Source organism: Lepidochelys kempii, chromosome 9, assembly GCF_965140265.1.
Source record: "Lepidochelys kempii isolate rLepKem1 chromosome 9, rLepKem1.hap2, whole genome shotgun sequence".
NCBI lineage: Eukaryota > Metazoa > Chordata > Testudines > Cheloniidae > Lepidochelys > Lepidochelys kempii.
The window spans coordinates 47,023,387-47,039,348 of record NC_133264.1 but is presented as its reverse complement, the minus strand read 5'-3'; the positions used below and the strand labels follow the sequence as shown (position 1 = coordinate 47,039,348).

At 45.3% G+C, this 15,962-nt stretch overlaps 2 protein-coding genes across 27 annotated transcripts in view; one reads left to right on the top strand and one right to left on the bottom strand.

Moving 5' to 3' along the window:
- Positions 1 to 5,048, bottom strand: part of SAP130 (Sin3A associated protein 130) — a 36,105-nt gene extending 31,057 nt beyond the window's left edge. For 4 of the 18 annotated variants that reach the window (XM_073360127.1, XM_073360141.1, XM_073360138.1 and 1 more), the window contains exons 1-4: positions 4,697 to 5,046; positions 3,739 to 3,856; positions 1,980 to 2,215; positions 814 to 972 (exon numbers count right to left, since the gene is read on the bottom strand). In XM_073360127.1, the coding sequence (XP_073216228.1) occupies positions 814 to 972; positions 1,980 to 2,215; positions 3,739 to 3,856; positions 4,697 to 4,699 (516 nt within the window). In that variant the 5' untranslated portion in view covers positions 4,700 to 5,046. Of the gene's footprint in view, positions 1 to 813; positions 973 to 1,979; positions 2,219 to 3,738; positions 3,857 to 4,092; positions 4,146 to 4,696 lie in introns of all 18 variants that reach the window. The other 14 variants (XM_073360125.1, XM_073360126.1, XM_073360134.1 and 11 more) reach the window with 10 other exon arrangements.
- UGGT1 (UDP-glucose glycoprotein glucosyltransferase 1) overlaps positions 1 to 15,962 on the top strand; it is a 116,671-nt gene that overhangs the window by 14,206 nt on the left and 86,503 nt on the right. For 2 of the 9 annotated variants that reach the window (XM_073360116.1, XM_073360115.1), the window contains exons 1-2: positions 7,762 to 8,120; positions 14,268 to 14,406. In XM_073360116.1, the coding sequence (XP_073216217.1) occupies positions 7,865 to 8,120; positions 14,268 to 14,406 (395 nt within the window). In that variant the 5' untranslated portion in view covers positions 7,762 to 7,864. The other 7 variants (XM_073360118.1, XM_073360117.1, XM_073360119.1 and 4 more) reach the window with 7 other exon arrangements.

Below are 15,962 nucleotides of genomic sequence, written 5' to 3'. Positions count from 1 at the left end.
AACAGTGGGAGAGTTTAAGAAAATGCTTATTATTTCAGTCTGCTTGCAGGTCAGTATGCTACCACCTTGTATGTTCTGTCAAATGGAGTCTCAAAACTAAAACTAGTAGCTTTCTAAAAGAGTAAAATGATAGCTTCACCTTTGCAGAAGGGATTGTGCTTTGTTCTGACGAATGAGCCTAAATCAGCAGATTTCTACAGATTTATTTGGCCCCAGCTTATCAGATGGACCAAAGGAGATGCAACTGTCACCTGCCTAGGGCAGTGGTGGGCAATCTGCACGCATCAGGGTAATCTGCTGGCAGGCCGCCAGACAATTTGTTTACATTTGCATGGCTGCCCGCAGCTCCCAGTGGCCACAGTTCACCATTCCCAGTCAATGGGAGCTGTGGGAAGTGGCAAGGGCCACAGGGACGTGCTGGCCGCTGCTTCTCGCAGCTCCCATTGGCCAGAAACAGAGAACCACGGCCACAGGGTGCTGCGTGTGGCCGTGCAAATGTAAACAAACTGGCAGCCCGCCAGCGGATTACCCTGATGGGCCACAGGTTGCCCACCACTGGCCTCGGGTTTTAATGGGGTGGGGCCCTACGGCCTTTGCTTCATCTCCCTACTCAGCTGCATTTTTCTTATACATTGCTGGGGATGTCTGCTCTCAACTCCATACACTCTTGGTGGTTACTAATACTTTGGGGAGCAATGATGGAATAGTTCATCCCCCTCTCAAGGTTTCCCTGCTCTACTGATGGTTTCTGGACAGAGGAACTTCCAGCCAACATCCCATTTTAGTAAATAACAAGGGAGGGAAAAAGGAAACCTGTTGTCCACTGATTGTTGCCACAGGAATAGCTGAGGCTTGTGGGATACTGTTTTCCATGGTAACAGTAACCTGCCCAGGAACCTTGGTGGGAGCTGACATTGTAGAGGGTGGAGCAGGAGCAATGGGCCGGCTGGGCATGGTGGGCTTCACAGGAGGCTGCAAGAAACAAAAAAATAGTGACAATTCAATCCAAGGAAGTAGAGATCTCTCCTAAAAAAATCACAGCCTGGTGAGGTTTGCATCAATAGCGCTAGCAGGATGTGTGTGTTTTGAGGGGAAGGGAAGAAGCATGGGTCCCTTTCAGGTGAGAGAAACTGGAAGGAAGCAACTCTTCATAATGTCTCCTTGTGGACATTACTTAGCACAGCAGAACCCCAATCACACCTAGACACTCTGGGAGATACCACAGAACAAACAAACATCACAAATACAGCCAAAAAGCCAAACAAGAAAGACATCAGTATCCTGATTTACTTTTTAAAAAAACCTTTCATCTCCCTTTTCTCTTCCCTTCTTAACCTTTAGATTTTCTGCACGATACTTCTTCTGCCAATTAGATCTTAGATCATGTTTAGTTAAGGCTTAGATGGAAAAAGAGAAAATGGCTGTAATCAACCCTTTGCTCAAGTTACAACCATCCCTTACAAAGGTCCCCTTTTTGTGTCTTCTTAACCCCATCCTCACAAAAAGGATTCTGCCCAGCTATAGGAATTGCCTAGTTTGTGCATGATTCTTCATAACTTCGTTTTAATGCTCTATTTATATGTACAAGTGAGTATCTCACTGACATTCTTTCCTCCCTCTTCCAGGAAGGAATAGGGGGTTGTAAAATTGATTTAGATCATCCTTAATCTAAGAAATAAAGTAAGCGGAAAGGCCACAAAATGCTACCTAGGGGCTGCAAGGTTCCCAATCTGCCATCTGGAGTAGGGGCATCACACCAAAGAGGCACATATTCACAGAAAAAGAGCACAGAAAAAGAGCACAGAAAAAGAGCTGAATAAATAAATTAGGTAATTTATAGAAAAGAACATTTTAAGTCAAGAGAAGGTAAATGAAACACAACTGAAATTAGCCTAGAGCTGTTTGACTGCACTGGGAAAGTATTAACTCCGCTGGTGGCTTATTTTCACTATCAACTCAGTCATGAGCCACCTCTTTACCTTCATAAGTCCCTCTGAAAAGGAAAGTGGCACTGCTGGAGTCAGATGTGCCGGCGGAGCGGTCACTGTAACTGCAGCACCAGATTGGACCGTATGGTGCTGTGCCAACATCTGAACCTGTGGGTATGGCCGAACAACCACTGGTTCCTGTTTCTCTTCACGAGACTGTAGAGAGCCACCAGGGCCCATGTGCTCTCTGGGAGCAACTTCTGACTCTCGATTAGATTCATCACTCACTGCTGAGGAAAGAAAAAAGAAAAGAAGAGGATAAAAATGGGTAAGAAGTATGCACTCTTGCCCACAAGCCTAGAAATGGAGTGCAAAATGCATACATACAAAGGCAGTTTGTTTAAAACCTCCTGAACAAGAGACATTCACTACTCCTGGTATGAAAAACCTGCTCGAAAAACAAAAGTCTCCAGAATGTCATCAATCCTCCTGCAAAGCGTGCTCTGCATTCCTCTTAGAGCCGTAAGGATTATCCCCACACATCCTGGTCTAACCCAAGTCACAATCGTCTTTCTTAAAATAAACCTCTAATTGTAGCCTCTCTTTAAAGTGAATAATTAAATTTAAATGAATAAAATAAGCTGATCAAGACCATCACGCAAATGACTAAGGCCTCATGACATGGATTCAATTTAATTTTTTATTAAAGACTTCACTAAATGCAAGATTGTCCAACCACTTCATCTAATTAAAAATAAGAATAAAGCATCAAAGCAAAAAACTATAACAATCAAAACACAAAGCTGCCACAATGACAATGACAATTAGACTAAAATTGGAATCTCTGTTTTATTTCCATCTCATAAATTCATATGAGCACAAGAAGCTCAGCTGTAAACTGTATTTAAACACTAGTTATTATTAGGCAATCAAAACCTATGTAGAATTTGTTTTATACTTACTGTACAACTCTCAGAATCTCCTACCATAATTATGCATTTGATTACTAAAAACATACTTCCTTCCATCTTACTCTGTAAGATCAGATTGACTTACTGCTGGAGGCATCAGTAATGTGGCAATTCTCACTACTCAGGCCCTGATCCTGCAATGAGCTCCAGGTCGGGGCAGGCATCTGGTAGCACAGACCTCATTGCAGAATTGGGACCTAAGACATCAAACACCAGTCAAGAGTTATGGAGATAATGAAACAGTAACAAGTATTTCTAAAGTGGGTTTGAAAACTATTGGACATATAGTCTTATTTAGCAAATAATTAAAGGAACATTGACAAATCAATTGTTTTTTTAAAATCCACTTTCTGACAGTGTCCCTTTAATACATCAGCTAATCATACAGTTCTATTTATAGGTGATCATGGTCCATGTTTACTTCTGTGTGGTTTGCTCTGAAGCCGCTCCCTATAGTTCCCACCTACCTGTGATTTCTTTGCATTCTCCCCTCCCCAACTAGAATGTCCTACACCAACTATAATTTACTTTTTAGATAATTTCTAAACAGGAGCTTGTGGTCAAAATGTTTTTGCTAACGTTGTTTTCCTAAGGCAACTTGCACATTCCCAGCCCACACTGATCCAGTACGACATGTGGGGAGTGGAAGAAGAGCTTCTTACAATTCTTCAAATTAATATACCTAATTATATCAGAGTTTGAGTCATGTCTGTCCTTGATGTGTTTAAATATCCACAATCATTTCAATAAAATTCTGCAGAGCATGCAGAAAATTGTCTCAAAATTCCTCAGAATGAAGCTGTTTGGCAGGAAGAATGAAACTCCAATAGCTGTCTTACCTGTGGTTGTTGGGTTTATCAGCCCTGTAGATCCACTGGTGGAAATTGGGGGTGGAGCTTGTCCTAGTCCTGCAGGAAGGGCTCCAGAACGGGGAAACTGCTGAGAACTCATTCCCACCTGCACAAGATAAGGAATATTTTAAAGCAACATAATCCTAGCAATATGTTCAACTAACTATGCTAGAGCTGACCCGGATGAGATTTGATCCCTCCCATGTCATCCAGGGTCTGAGGTGACAATTTTTTACACGGGACAATTGGAGAATGACTATGAATTTTAATGGGGAAAAAAAAATCTGGTTTGAAAGCAGACACGTTCTCGCTTGGGAATGGAAGCCGGAGAGCGGTACACACCGGTGCCCGAAGTTTCCACAGTCTGATCCCCCGCAGCGCGGAGTTCAGCTGGCCTATGGATGAGAGAGACCAGATTTGGGAGGGCGAGGGGATGTTTCTCAGAGGGGCACTACCCGGGAAACGTGAGCAATGCTCTATACACAGCACAGCAAGCGTGACCCCGGGGCTGCGCGGCAGCAGCTCGGAACATCTGCTTTACCCAGCCCCCAGCTCCGAGAGAGGGAGACCCCGGGCACCCCCCGGCCTGCAGTGGGGACCAGCCCTGCGCAACGGGCCAGAGGGGCTGTTACAGCAGGGACCCCCATAAACCGGCTACTCGCGCCTCCGCTGATTGGATGGAGTAGCGCAGACGGCATCACTAGTCCTGCGCCAATCCAGGATCACGCTGGGCCATGAGCCAATTAAACGCAGATTAAGGCTAGTACTCTCAACCAATCGGAAGCCCGTCCTATTGATGACCTCACGAGAGAACTAGCCAATGGGATAAGAACCTACGGGCCAATAGGGAGCAATTCTCCACGGCAGATTCCGCCCCCTATTGCTGTGAGGGACGCGCAGAGCCCGGATGTTCACAAGCAATAAAGCGCAGCGGCCAGCAACAAACCATTTGTACCCGCAGGGCAGCTTGAAACAAACGCGGGTAGCCCCCCCGCTAACGCCCGCGGGGGAAGCAGCTCTTGGCCCCCGAGAAACCGCAGCCGGGTCCCCTTTCCTCCTTTCAGCCTCCCGCGATCCTCTCCCGCCGGGTCCGCTCCAGTCGCCCGGACTCTGGCTCCGAAACCCCTTTTCGGCCGCACCGCGCGCGGAGGTGTCCCTGAGCTGGCCTACCTGCTGCCCCGCGCGCGATGCGGCCTCGCGCAGCTGCTTGCAGACTTGTTTCACCCGCTGACACCGATGCTCTCTTTCCACCGCCGCAGCCACCCTCCGCCTGATTGGCTCCGGTTGGTCCCGCCCACAGCGGCGTTGTCCCGCCTAGTCTGCGCAGGGATAGGCTAAAACGGCTTCGCGAAGGGCTTTCTGGGAAACGTAGTTCAAACCGAGGGGGCCACAGATACAATCCTGCTAGAATACGGAAGAAGGCGGGGCCTGATTTTGCGCAATGATTGGCCAGGACAGTGGCGACGCTGGGCCCTGACGGAAATATAATTTGCATCCAGGGTAGTAATAAGGTAGTCTCGCGAGATGTGCTTTGCGTGGAGGTGTAGAGAGCCTAGAACTAGGTTCCCTGTATCGCTGAGCCTTCTTGCGGGTTGCAGCCCTGTGCCCGGCGGTGGGGCTTTGGCTTCCGTTCGAGCCTGGGCAGTGGTTCACCCGGGTTCCCATAGCTGCACGAGACCGCCTTGGCAGGCACAGCGGACATAGCTTCATACCTGAAGCGAGCTCTTATTTTGCCCGGCAGATACCAAGCTGTAAGCAGCTGCTCAAACAGTTATTTTTTCATAATCTTATTAACGTTTTTAAAAGTTCATATAAACAAAATAGCATTTCAATAAAACAATCACCTCTGCATAATCCCTAATTTTACCATACAAACCCTTTAGGACTCAACAGAGAAATGTGAACTACTTTGGAATAAGGAGTATAGCCTGTATAGGGGAAGGCTGTGGGAATGGGAGCTTGTTAGGTTGGGTTTGGAGGAGAGAGGAATGTAGATAATAATAGGACCTTAGCTCTTTTCATCAGTAGACTTGAAAGTGATCAGTGTCCTTATGCCCATTTTACAGATGAGGAAATTGAGGTACAGAGATGAAGTGACTTGCCCAAGGTCACTCAGGCTAGGGGTAGAGCTAGAAATGGAACCAAGGTCTCCTAAGTCTCAGCCCTGTAATTTGGGAGTAGTGGTCAGGAGTGTCTGGAAGGTTGGGGGGCACTTTGAAGAGGCTTAAATGGTTTGTTTTTCTCAGAGATTGGGATGGGAACCAGGCAGGGGTTCTGAGGGGCAGAGGTGGTTGCTCCAGTGGTGGGAAGGTTGGCAGCATTTTCTCTGGGGCCCTGCAGTGTGGCGGTTACTTAGAATATATTTTAGTGATAACACAGCCACTTCTACCACCAATTCTGTGGTGCCATTGAGGATGTTGATTGTTGGGTTTGGATTTTTTTCCCTAAGCTGCTAAGCCTCTATCAGGCTGGGTGGATTTTGGGTCCTTGACCACTATTTGCTGGACAGCTACTGAGTCCTCAGCAATAGCAGCCTGGGCAGTAACATAGGCAGCGGGACCCAGTATATCCTGTGCGGTTGCTATTCAGTTCTTCTGTTACTCTGATGTATTTGATCTTAGTGTGGGCAAGTTCAGCTTTAGCCTGTGCAGTTACAAAGTCCGCTTGGGTGGCTGTTTAGCCTTGCTGGTATTGGCTTTTACCTGCATACAGTCCTGCTCACTTCCATCTGGGCCTGCATAATATCCCCTCTAGCCTCATGTTTCTACTAATGCATCTGAAAAACACTAAAAGGCTCTTCAATTTCTGGGATCTAGCATCTCCCTCCTCTTTGTCTGAAAATCTCCCCATTTATTATTAATGAATAAACAGGATATACAGGAGTTGCACAGTTCATTTGTATTTGATTTTTAAAGGTGCAGTTCTGATTTCCTTGGCTTGGTGCAAAACATCCTCCACTCCAGATACCAATAAGCTAATTTTTTTCCATTACCTGCAACAGGTAGTTTATAGGAATATATAGTAACACAGATCTTAAGAGCTCTATAATCTCACACCTAGCTCTGCTGTTACACGAACAGCCTGCTGCCGTTAGCCCGCCCCCCGAGCTCTGAGGCTTTGCAGTTATGTGGGTGTCAATTCCCACCTAAGAGCAAACTTTCAGAAAGTATTAACTTCAGTGCCCATCTTTAGACACCTATTGCCTGATATACAGAAATGCTAAGCAACCGGGGCTCCCATACTTCATGCAGTTGTGGGGGGCACACCTCAGCAAAGCAGGCTGTGCTGTACTGTAGGGGTCTAAAACTGGGCACCCAAACTAGACAGGTCCACAGGGCAGATCAGAGGGCAGCAGCACTGAGGGGCTGCGGCTGGCCACACGCTGAGCTGACTTATATGGGGGGGAGGTGGAGGCATTTCCACGCAGAGTGTAACGTGTCTCTCCCCAAGGGAGCAGTTTTCCTGAACATTCCTAGGCTCCTTCCCTCCCTCATGGTCTGGACTCCTGTGCCGTCGCTGGCTGTCAGGCTGGGAGGACCAGCGGTAAAATACCCACCATAAAACAACCGCCTCCCCTGCGCCACATGCAAGATGGGTGTCGGGCGACGCTCTAGCCACTTCCTGTCGCTGCTTGCTTCCTCTCTATGGGAGTCGGTCCTCCATGTGTCCGGCCTCAGGGCGGAAGCGGAAGCAGGCTGCCCGGAAGGAACCTAGCCGGAAGGGAGTGTGGCGGCCGCTCACAGGTGGAATAACCGCAGGAGCTCGTGGCCTCGGGACGTTCGCACAGCAGGTGCCTTAGGCAGTGCGTGCCCCCTCCTTTGGAGTGCGGGTCACGCGCTGGGTCGAGCGGCCCCTCGGCGCCAACAGAGCCGGCCGGTCCGTGTCCCTCACGCGGGGGCTGGGCTAGGCTGTCCCTGCCCGTATGGGGCAGCTCCTTCTCTGTGGGGGCTGGGGTGAGGAACAGGGGGAGCCTGCCGTTTCCGTGCGGGGTGGAGAGGGGATCCAGCTTTGTCGCGGGGAGGCAGACCCCGGGCAGTGTCTGTGGCCGGGCAGGTCTCTGGCGCAGCGTGATGTTTGGCAGGTCACAGCTCGTGTGTCCCTGCAGCCCTTCTGCATGGACGGAGTTTTGGGGCCGGGCTTCGCCCTGGTTCACACCTCGCGGGTTCCCGCTGACTATCTTCTGTGTCACTTGCCATCTGCTGTGCTTGCCGTTGTTCAGCTTGGCATCCGTGGGGCTGGCCAGCACAGAGTCTGGGACAAGGACTGTGCTGTAATGGGAGAGCGTTACCTGTGCAAGCCGTGTCTGTTTGCACATTCAGGATGTAAAGTGCTACCTGATATTAGCGTGGCTTGGAACTCAGGGGGTTACAGTGAGTCATGCATTGCATCGCAGTTCATTTCTGTTTGAACAAATTACCAATAGTGCAGAAAACACATTATGGGATGGAGCAACTCTGCACCACAACAGTCCTTGACACTCCTGTTATGATACATGGACTAAAGAGCATGGCTTCCTGTATTGAGCATCTTGTACAGTCTTGTACATTGTGTTAATGTGGTCACAGGCTTTTAGCTTCAGTGGAAATATATTTAGTTTCCAAACCATGCTAATGCTGTCCTGTTTTTTATTCACACATCTGAAACCATTTGGGGGAGATTTTCAAAGGCACACTGGGGAGTTGAGCAATCTAACTCCAACTGAAAGTCAATTGGAGTTAGGCATCTCCCTCCTCTTTCTGTCTGAAAATCTCCCCCTTTATTATTAATGAAGAAATACGATTTACAGGTTCATTTATATTTGATTTTAAAATGCACTATGTGGAAACAAATTTGGATACTAGACTAGGAGTCGGAACATCTGGGCCCAAATTCCAACACTGTCTGTGGCTCATAGTGTGACTTTGCACAAGTACTTAACCTCGGTTTCAATATCTATAAAATGGAGATATTATACTTATTTTTGTAAAGTTCTTTAGGGTCTAGAACTCAAAAGAGCTAGGTTGTTTGTTAGAAGGGATCTCCATCCTGTTAAAGCAAATAATTTGTTTTCAAAGTAGTGGTTCTAGTCAGACACCTTATTTATTAGGTTTGTGGTCTCACCAGTGCCTTTGGAACATACACAAATACAGTCACTGAAGTGAATATCCAGATCTCCATTTCTACTGGACTTAATGAGGGGCTGTGATGGTGGATGTCCAATGCAGAAAAGAAACCTGGGTTTGTCCTGACTTAACTGTGAAGGCTTAGTAGCAGTTATGAGGGAGTCTGATGGTTCCTAGCCTGTTATTCCCATCAGCTGTGCCTCAGGATACATGGAATTTAGCTACAAGTTACAGAGAAAGTATACAGTACCAAATACATGATATCTAATTAAACAGTATTTATTAGTGATTGTGACACACCTGTATGTGGATACCCTTATTTTGCAACTTCTGTTATGTGTCAGTGTCTGTCAATTTCTCCTGGTTCCTTTTTATAGGATGCCTCTTGGCGCTATCTCCCAGCCTTTGCTATTCTTGCAGAGTGTTTAGGAGTAGGTCATAACACGTATGGCATATCTGTTATCACCCCAATGTGTTCTATCTGAGCTCCAGAATGAGGGGTTTGAGAGGAATCTGTTCACCTGCTGACATCCTGCCAGATCCATGCTTAAGAACATGGACTTCACAGGGGCAAACTCTCTTGTGCCAGGTTCTGCTTCAGACACAGTTCATATTTGACCTGTATATATTGCTTTTCATTCCCACAGATTCTAAAACAGGCTACAAATAACAGCCCGTTTTACCAATGTGCTTATTCACATTAATAAATGTTTCCCAAACTGGGTCCTATATAGATGTATAACATCAATGATCCTTGGTCTAAAATAGTTGGAATTTGGAGACCTTCCGGCCATGCTGCACAAGACAGCTGTTTGATGTGTTTTTGGAGAAGATTGAGGTTGTGCTTCCTATGTGAACACGTAGAAAGGAGATTTTCGAAGGGGCAGGTTGAGCTCTTGCTGAATTGATTTAAATGCTGCAGGGACTTAATTTGTATTGTCAATGTTTTAGAGTTCCCAGAGCCTTGAATAGGTCTCTTATTAGTTATTAATTCTAAATAAATATCTGTGTCCCTTCTTTTGGTCTTTGAGTTGCTGCCCAAGGGTGGGGCCTTTCCCTGGAGTGTAATCCTGTGAGTGTCTGATTTCTAGACAGATTCCAGAGTATAGTGTAAAGGTTCACAGACCTCTGTAACTTACCCCATACCCAAGGGTCTTGCCATCTGCTTGCTTCTTTCTCTAAGGAGGAAATTGCATTTCCAGTACAGTTCAGCAGCTTTATTAAAAACAAAGTAAGACTATTTTAAAATGAAACAAACACCTACTTTATAGTGTCTGAGGTCAGCCTATTCTCCTTTCAGTTGTCTCACAGAGACCATGGCAAGTTCTGTGTGTCTCAGTCATTCATGCTATTACCATATTCAGGGAGCTCAACCCCTTCATCATTCTCAGGCCAGCCCCCATGTTTCTGACCAGGTTGGTTGGTTTCCTAGGAGTTCTGCTGTCCACCATTGACCAGAATAGTTCATGCATTGTCTTATTATTATTAACAACCATGTACGGCATCTCCACAGCAGGGGTGGTTTTGTCCATGACAGATTGTCTGCTGCTGTGCCAGCATACTCACTAGACAGGACAGAGTTCATTTTTCTGTTACATATCAAAACTATAATAAGAGATCTGCCCCATCTTTATGAAGGATAGGAAGGTTTATTTCAAGAACATGAGGGCATGCCTTTACCTGACCAAAAAACAAATGGCATGAGATCTTTAATTGTACATGTGCAGTAGATGAAACCTTAAAAGACAAGGTTCTACTCAAAAGATTCCCCCACAATAAACTCCACAGAACTAAAATTGACTTTGGAAGGAGGAGTTGACCTGAGTGAGATTTTAAGTTTTGTTTCCACAGAGTCATCACTGGAATGAGATTTGTTTAACCGTACACTGCAACGATATGCAATAGTTTGGGATAGGAAGGGCCCATCATGTGAGCTTCTGTTAAAGTCCATGGAAGTAGGGGGTTAGACGACAATGTTGACTGTTTACAGTGTGGGAGGAGAAAGCCCAAAGTGAAGTGCTGCAGCAATCTCACATGCTGCCAACTCGGCTACTTCCCAAGGGCAAACATATACCGTGATTATGCAGTTGTGGAGGACACATTTATTCTAAGGGTTTATTTCTTTTAACTTAATCAAAGTCAAGGATCACATAATGAAGTAAGAGCAGAGGGAGGGTTGTTACTGGTGGAATGTTAGCTGAAAAAAAGTGACTTTAAAGGATCAGAGTGAGCTGGTTTGGCATAGTGGAAAAGGAAAGCTGTTACTGGCAGACAGCAGCATGAAAAAGATGCAGAAATCACATTCTAAGAGGTGGGTGGAGTGTAATGTGCCCAGAGTTATGGGTGGATACATTTTAATTAAACCAAAATTAAATTTTGCAAAAGGAGGAGAGGAGTGAGAGCCATGATGTAAGCAGAGTGGGGGTGGCCCCATGTAGCATTTAGTAAATGAGGCTAAGGAGTTTGAACTTTGGAGGAATGAGACAGAAAGCTAATGGAAGAATTTGAGACTTGGGGTGAGGCTCAGTCATCATGGGAAAGTTAACATTAGCTGCAACATGGTGAATGGATGGGGCAGAAGAGAGGATATAATGGCATCATTTCCATGGCACGTGTCTTGTAAACTATAGCGTGGCCTTCCATTAGGGTCCCCAGTTTATTTGTCCGTAGGGCCCTCATCCTTAAGTCAGCCTCCAGAGAGAATTGAGGGCCCTTGACTCCTTGGAAAGAGTATCCCTGAGTGAAGGGACCCACTGAATCTAACTGGGCCTTCTATGTAATCTTATCTGGCTCCCATCACCCTAGAATCTGACTTTGGTCAGGACACTAGCAATAAATCTCTACAGTTATGAAATGGGTGTAGGATTTTTAATAACCATAAAGAGTCAAAAGAAAAGGAGTACTTGTGGCACCTTAGAGACTAACCAATTTATTTGAGCATGAGCTTTCGTGAGCTACAGCTCACTTCATCGGATGCATACCGTGGAAACTGCAGCAGACTTTATATACACGCAGAGAATATGAAACAATACCTCCTCCCACCCCACTGTCCTGCTGGTAATAGCTTCTCTAAAGTGATCATCACCCTCCACCCCTTTTCTCACCCTCCACCCCCCCACACAAATTCACTCTCCTGCTGGTGATCCACAAACCTGGATTTGTGCTGGAAATGGCCCAACCTGATGATCACTTTAGAGAAGCTATTACCAGCAGGACAGTGGGGTGGGAGGAGGTATTGTTTCATATTCTCTGCGTGTATATAAAGTCTGCTGCAGTTTCCATGGTATGCATCCGATGAAGTGAGCTGTAGCTCACGAAAGCTCATGCTCAAATAAATTGGTTAGTCTCTAAGGTGCCACAAGTACTCCTTTTCTTTTTGCAAATACAGACTAACACGGCTGTTACTCTGAAACCTCTCATAAAGAGTCAGAAACTTAGTCTTACACCTGATTTAAATTTGACCAGTTTGTAGAATGCCTTTTTAGGGCACACTGTATGTGAGGAGGGGTCTCTGGCAGTAAAAATGTAGAACTGATACAGGACACACAGAATTAGAGGGTGAGTAATATAATTAATGCCAATCAGCATGGGTTTATGGGAGGTAGATCCTGTCAAACTATTTTTTGTGCTTTTGATGAGATTTCAACTGGTTGATAAAGGTAATCTGTTTGTAATATACCTAGACTCCCATAGGGCATTTTAGTTGGCATACAAAACAATATGGTACACAGTAAATGGATTAAAAACTGGCTGATAGGTCTCCAAATGTAATTGTAAATGGGAATCATCATGAAGCAGGTGTGTTTCTAGTGGGGGCCTGCAGGGATCGTTACTTAGCCCTATGCTATTTGACATTTCTTCCAGCTCATGGAGAACAAACATATCACTGCAGTTTAGTAGATTACATAAATGTGGGAATAGCAAATAATGAAGAGGACAGGTCTGAAAGCATTCTGGATCTCTTGGTATTCTGGATGCAAACAATCAATGTATTTTAATATGGCCAAATATAAATGTATACAGCTAGGAACAAAGAATGTAGCTCTTACTTACAGGATGGGGGACTCTATCCTGGGAAGTAGAGACTCTGAAAAAGACTTGGAGTCCATGTCCAGGTGAATATCCACCACGATAACCCAGTGAGACACTATGGCCAGAAGGGCTAATGCAGTACTTGGATGCATAAACGGGAATCTTGAGTAGGGTGGGGAGGGTAACTTGAGTTGGTATTTGGCACTGGTGTGACAACTACTGGAATACTGTGTCCAGTTGTGCTGTCCACAGTTAAAGAAGGATTTTAAATTGGAGAGGGCTCAAAGAAGAGCCACAAGAAAGATTAAAGGATTGGAAAACATACCTTATGGTGACAGTCTCAAGCTAAACAGACTGAGCTTCTTAACAAAGAAGGTTAAAGGGTGAACTGATCAGTGTATAAGTATCTACATGGGGAAAGAAATTTGATAATTGGCTCTTTAATCTAGCAGACAGTAGTCTAACAAAATGCACTGGCTTGAAGTTGGAGTTAGACAAAATTTACATTGGAAATAAAGCATAAGTTTCTAACAGTGAGGATAATTAGCCATTGGATCAATTTACCAAGAGTTGTGGTAGATTTTCCATCACTGACAATTTTTAAATCAAGATTGGAAGTTTTTCTAAAACATATGCTGTAGTTCAGCAGTTCTCAACCAGGGGTCTGAGGCCTCCTGGGGGGCTGTGAGCAGGTTTCAGGGGGTTCACTAAGCAAGGCCAGCAATAGACTCACTGGGGCCCAGGGGCAGAAAGCCAAAGCCCCACTGCCCTGAGCTCTGCCAACCGGGCCTCAAGCTGAAGCCTGAGCAGCTTAGCTTCGAGGGCCCCCCTATGGTGTGGGGCCCTGGGAGTTGCCCTGCTTGCTACCACCTAAGGTCAGCCTGGCTTTTCATGCAGATAAACCGTTGTTGTCACATGTGGGCCATGGAGTCTTTATAGCATGTTTGGGGGGCCTCAGAAAGAAAAAGATTGAGAACCCTTGCTGTAATTCAAACAGCAATTATTTTGGTGAAGTTCAGTGGCCTATATTATGTAGGAGGTCAGAGTAGATGATCACAGTGGTCTCTTCTGACCTTCAAATCTAGGAATAAATGTGCAAAAAAGCTGGTTATCATGCCCTTGTGTTCCCATGATTTTAGTCCTGGCTGTAGCTGAGGCGTCTAATCTTACAATCCTTGTCTCCTAATATTCTTAGGTTCTTGGATTTTAAGCCCAGGAAGGACTATTATGATCTAGCCTGACTTCCTGCATAACACAGGCCATTCAATTTCAAATAGAACCTGGACTTACATTTTAGGTGGACTAGGACTCTGTACAACGCCCCCTAGACATTATAAATGGAATGTTTCAGAGACAAACTTTATTTCTTTATTTCCCCTCTAGGCATTTTCTATAAAATGGGAATTTTTATTGCACTTCTTGGAATCTGGTTCAGCTCTTCTCTAGCAAAGGCAGATTCTAAAGCAGTGACAACGTCCCTGACTACAAAGTGGTTGTCAACCCCTTTGTTACTGGAAGCAAGGTAAGCATACAGGCTGTTAGTTTTCATTCACAAATCTGAAATGTAGAAGAATAAAAATGCTAGCTTGTGGGCTAAATCTCACACACACACAGTATAGTAAATCCTAGAAGAGTATTAAATGGTATTTGTCAGCATACCTTAGTAACTAGATGTAAGCACTAATGTGCTGTGTCTAAATCTGTTTACTCAGTCCCCCCCCCCCCAGTATTGTGGACTTGATGAATAGTTCTGCTCTCATGTCCCATTTTTCCTGTGCTTATGTTAACAGGCTGGTATATGGTAGAGGGGAGCAACATTAGTACCCCGACCCCATCACTCCCACTGCTGTTCTTCTAGCTAGATTATCAGTGCACTGTTTCCCGCTTCATCATTAGAGAACTCCAGCCAGTTGAGGCAGCCTGCTTGTCAGCACCTCTGACTTCTGGGCTCTTGCCAACCGTAGCATTCAGCCTCATAAATGTGTCCAGAGAGCACCTGCCTCCCCATCTGAGCAGTGAAGCTATGCCATGTATTCTCATGTAGTTCTGATTTGAAAATATGCTGGTATACCCATACAGTCTTTGCTGAAAATGAATTAAAGGTGTCATACATTATGTGCTGAATGATTGACAACAGGTTGGGTTTAATTCAAATGCATTTTGATATCAAAAAGATGAAGGAAACAGTGCAGGGATGTTAATTTAGAAGAATTTGTGAAGGGAAGAGAGACACCCACCCATTCACTGACCATAAGCACCACAAACAACTAGCACGATCTTGGGTTAAGTTATCAGTGCTGTTTAAGGTCCTTATAACCAAACTTGAACATAAGAATGGCCATATTGGGTCAGACCAAAGGTCCATCCAGCCCAGTATCCTATCTACCGACAGTGGCCAATGCCAGGTGCCCAAGAGGGACTGAACCTAACAGGTAGTGATCAAATTGATCTCTCTGCTGCCATCCATCTCCACCCTCTGACAAAGAGAGGCTAGGGACACAATTCCTTACCCATCCTGGCTAATAGCCATTAATGGACTTAACCTCCATGAATTTATCCAGTTCTCTTTTAAACCCTTTTATAATCCTAGCCTTCACAACCTCCTCAGGCAAGGAGTTCCACAGGTTGACTGTGCGCTGAGTGAAGAAGAACTTCCTTTTATTTGTTTTAAACCTGCTGCCCATTAATTTCATTTGGTGGCCCCTAGATCTTGTATTATGGGAACAAGTAAATAACTTTCCCTTATTCACTTTCTCCACACCACTCGTGACTTTATATACCTCTATCATATCCCCCCTTAGTTCCAAGCTGAAAAGTCCTAGCATCTTCTCATATGGGACCCATTCCAAACCCCTCATCATTTTAGTTGCCCTTTTTTGAACGTTTTCTAACGCCAGTATATCTTTTTTGAGATGAGGGGATCACATCTGTACGCAGTATTCAAGATGTGGGCGTACCATGGATTTATATAAGGGCAATAAGATATTCTCTTATCTTATTCTCTATCCCTTTTTTAACAATTCCTAACATCCCGTTTACTTTTTTTGACTGCCGCTGCACCCTGCCTGGACGTCTTCA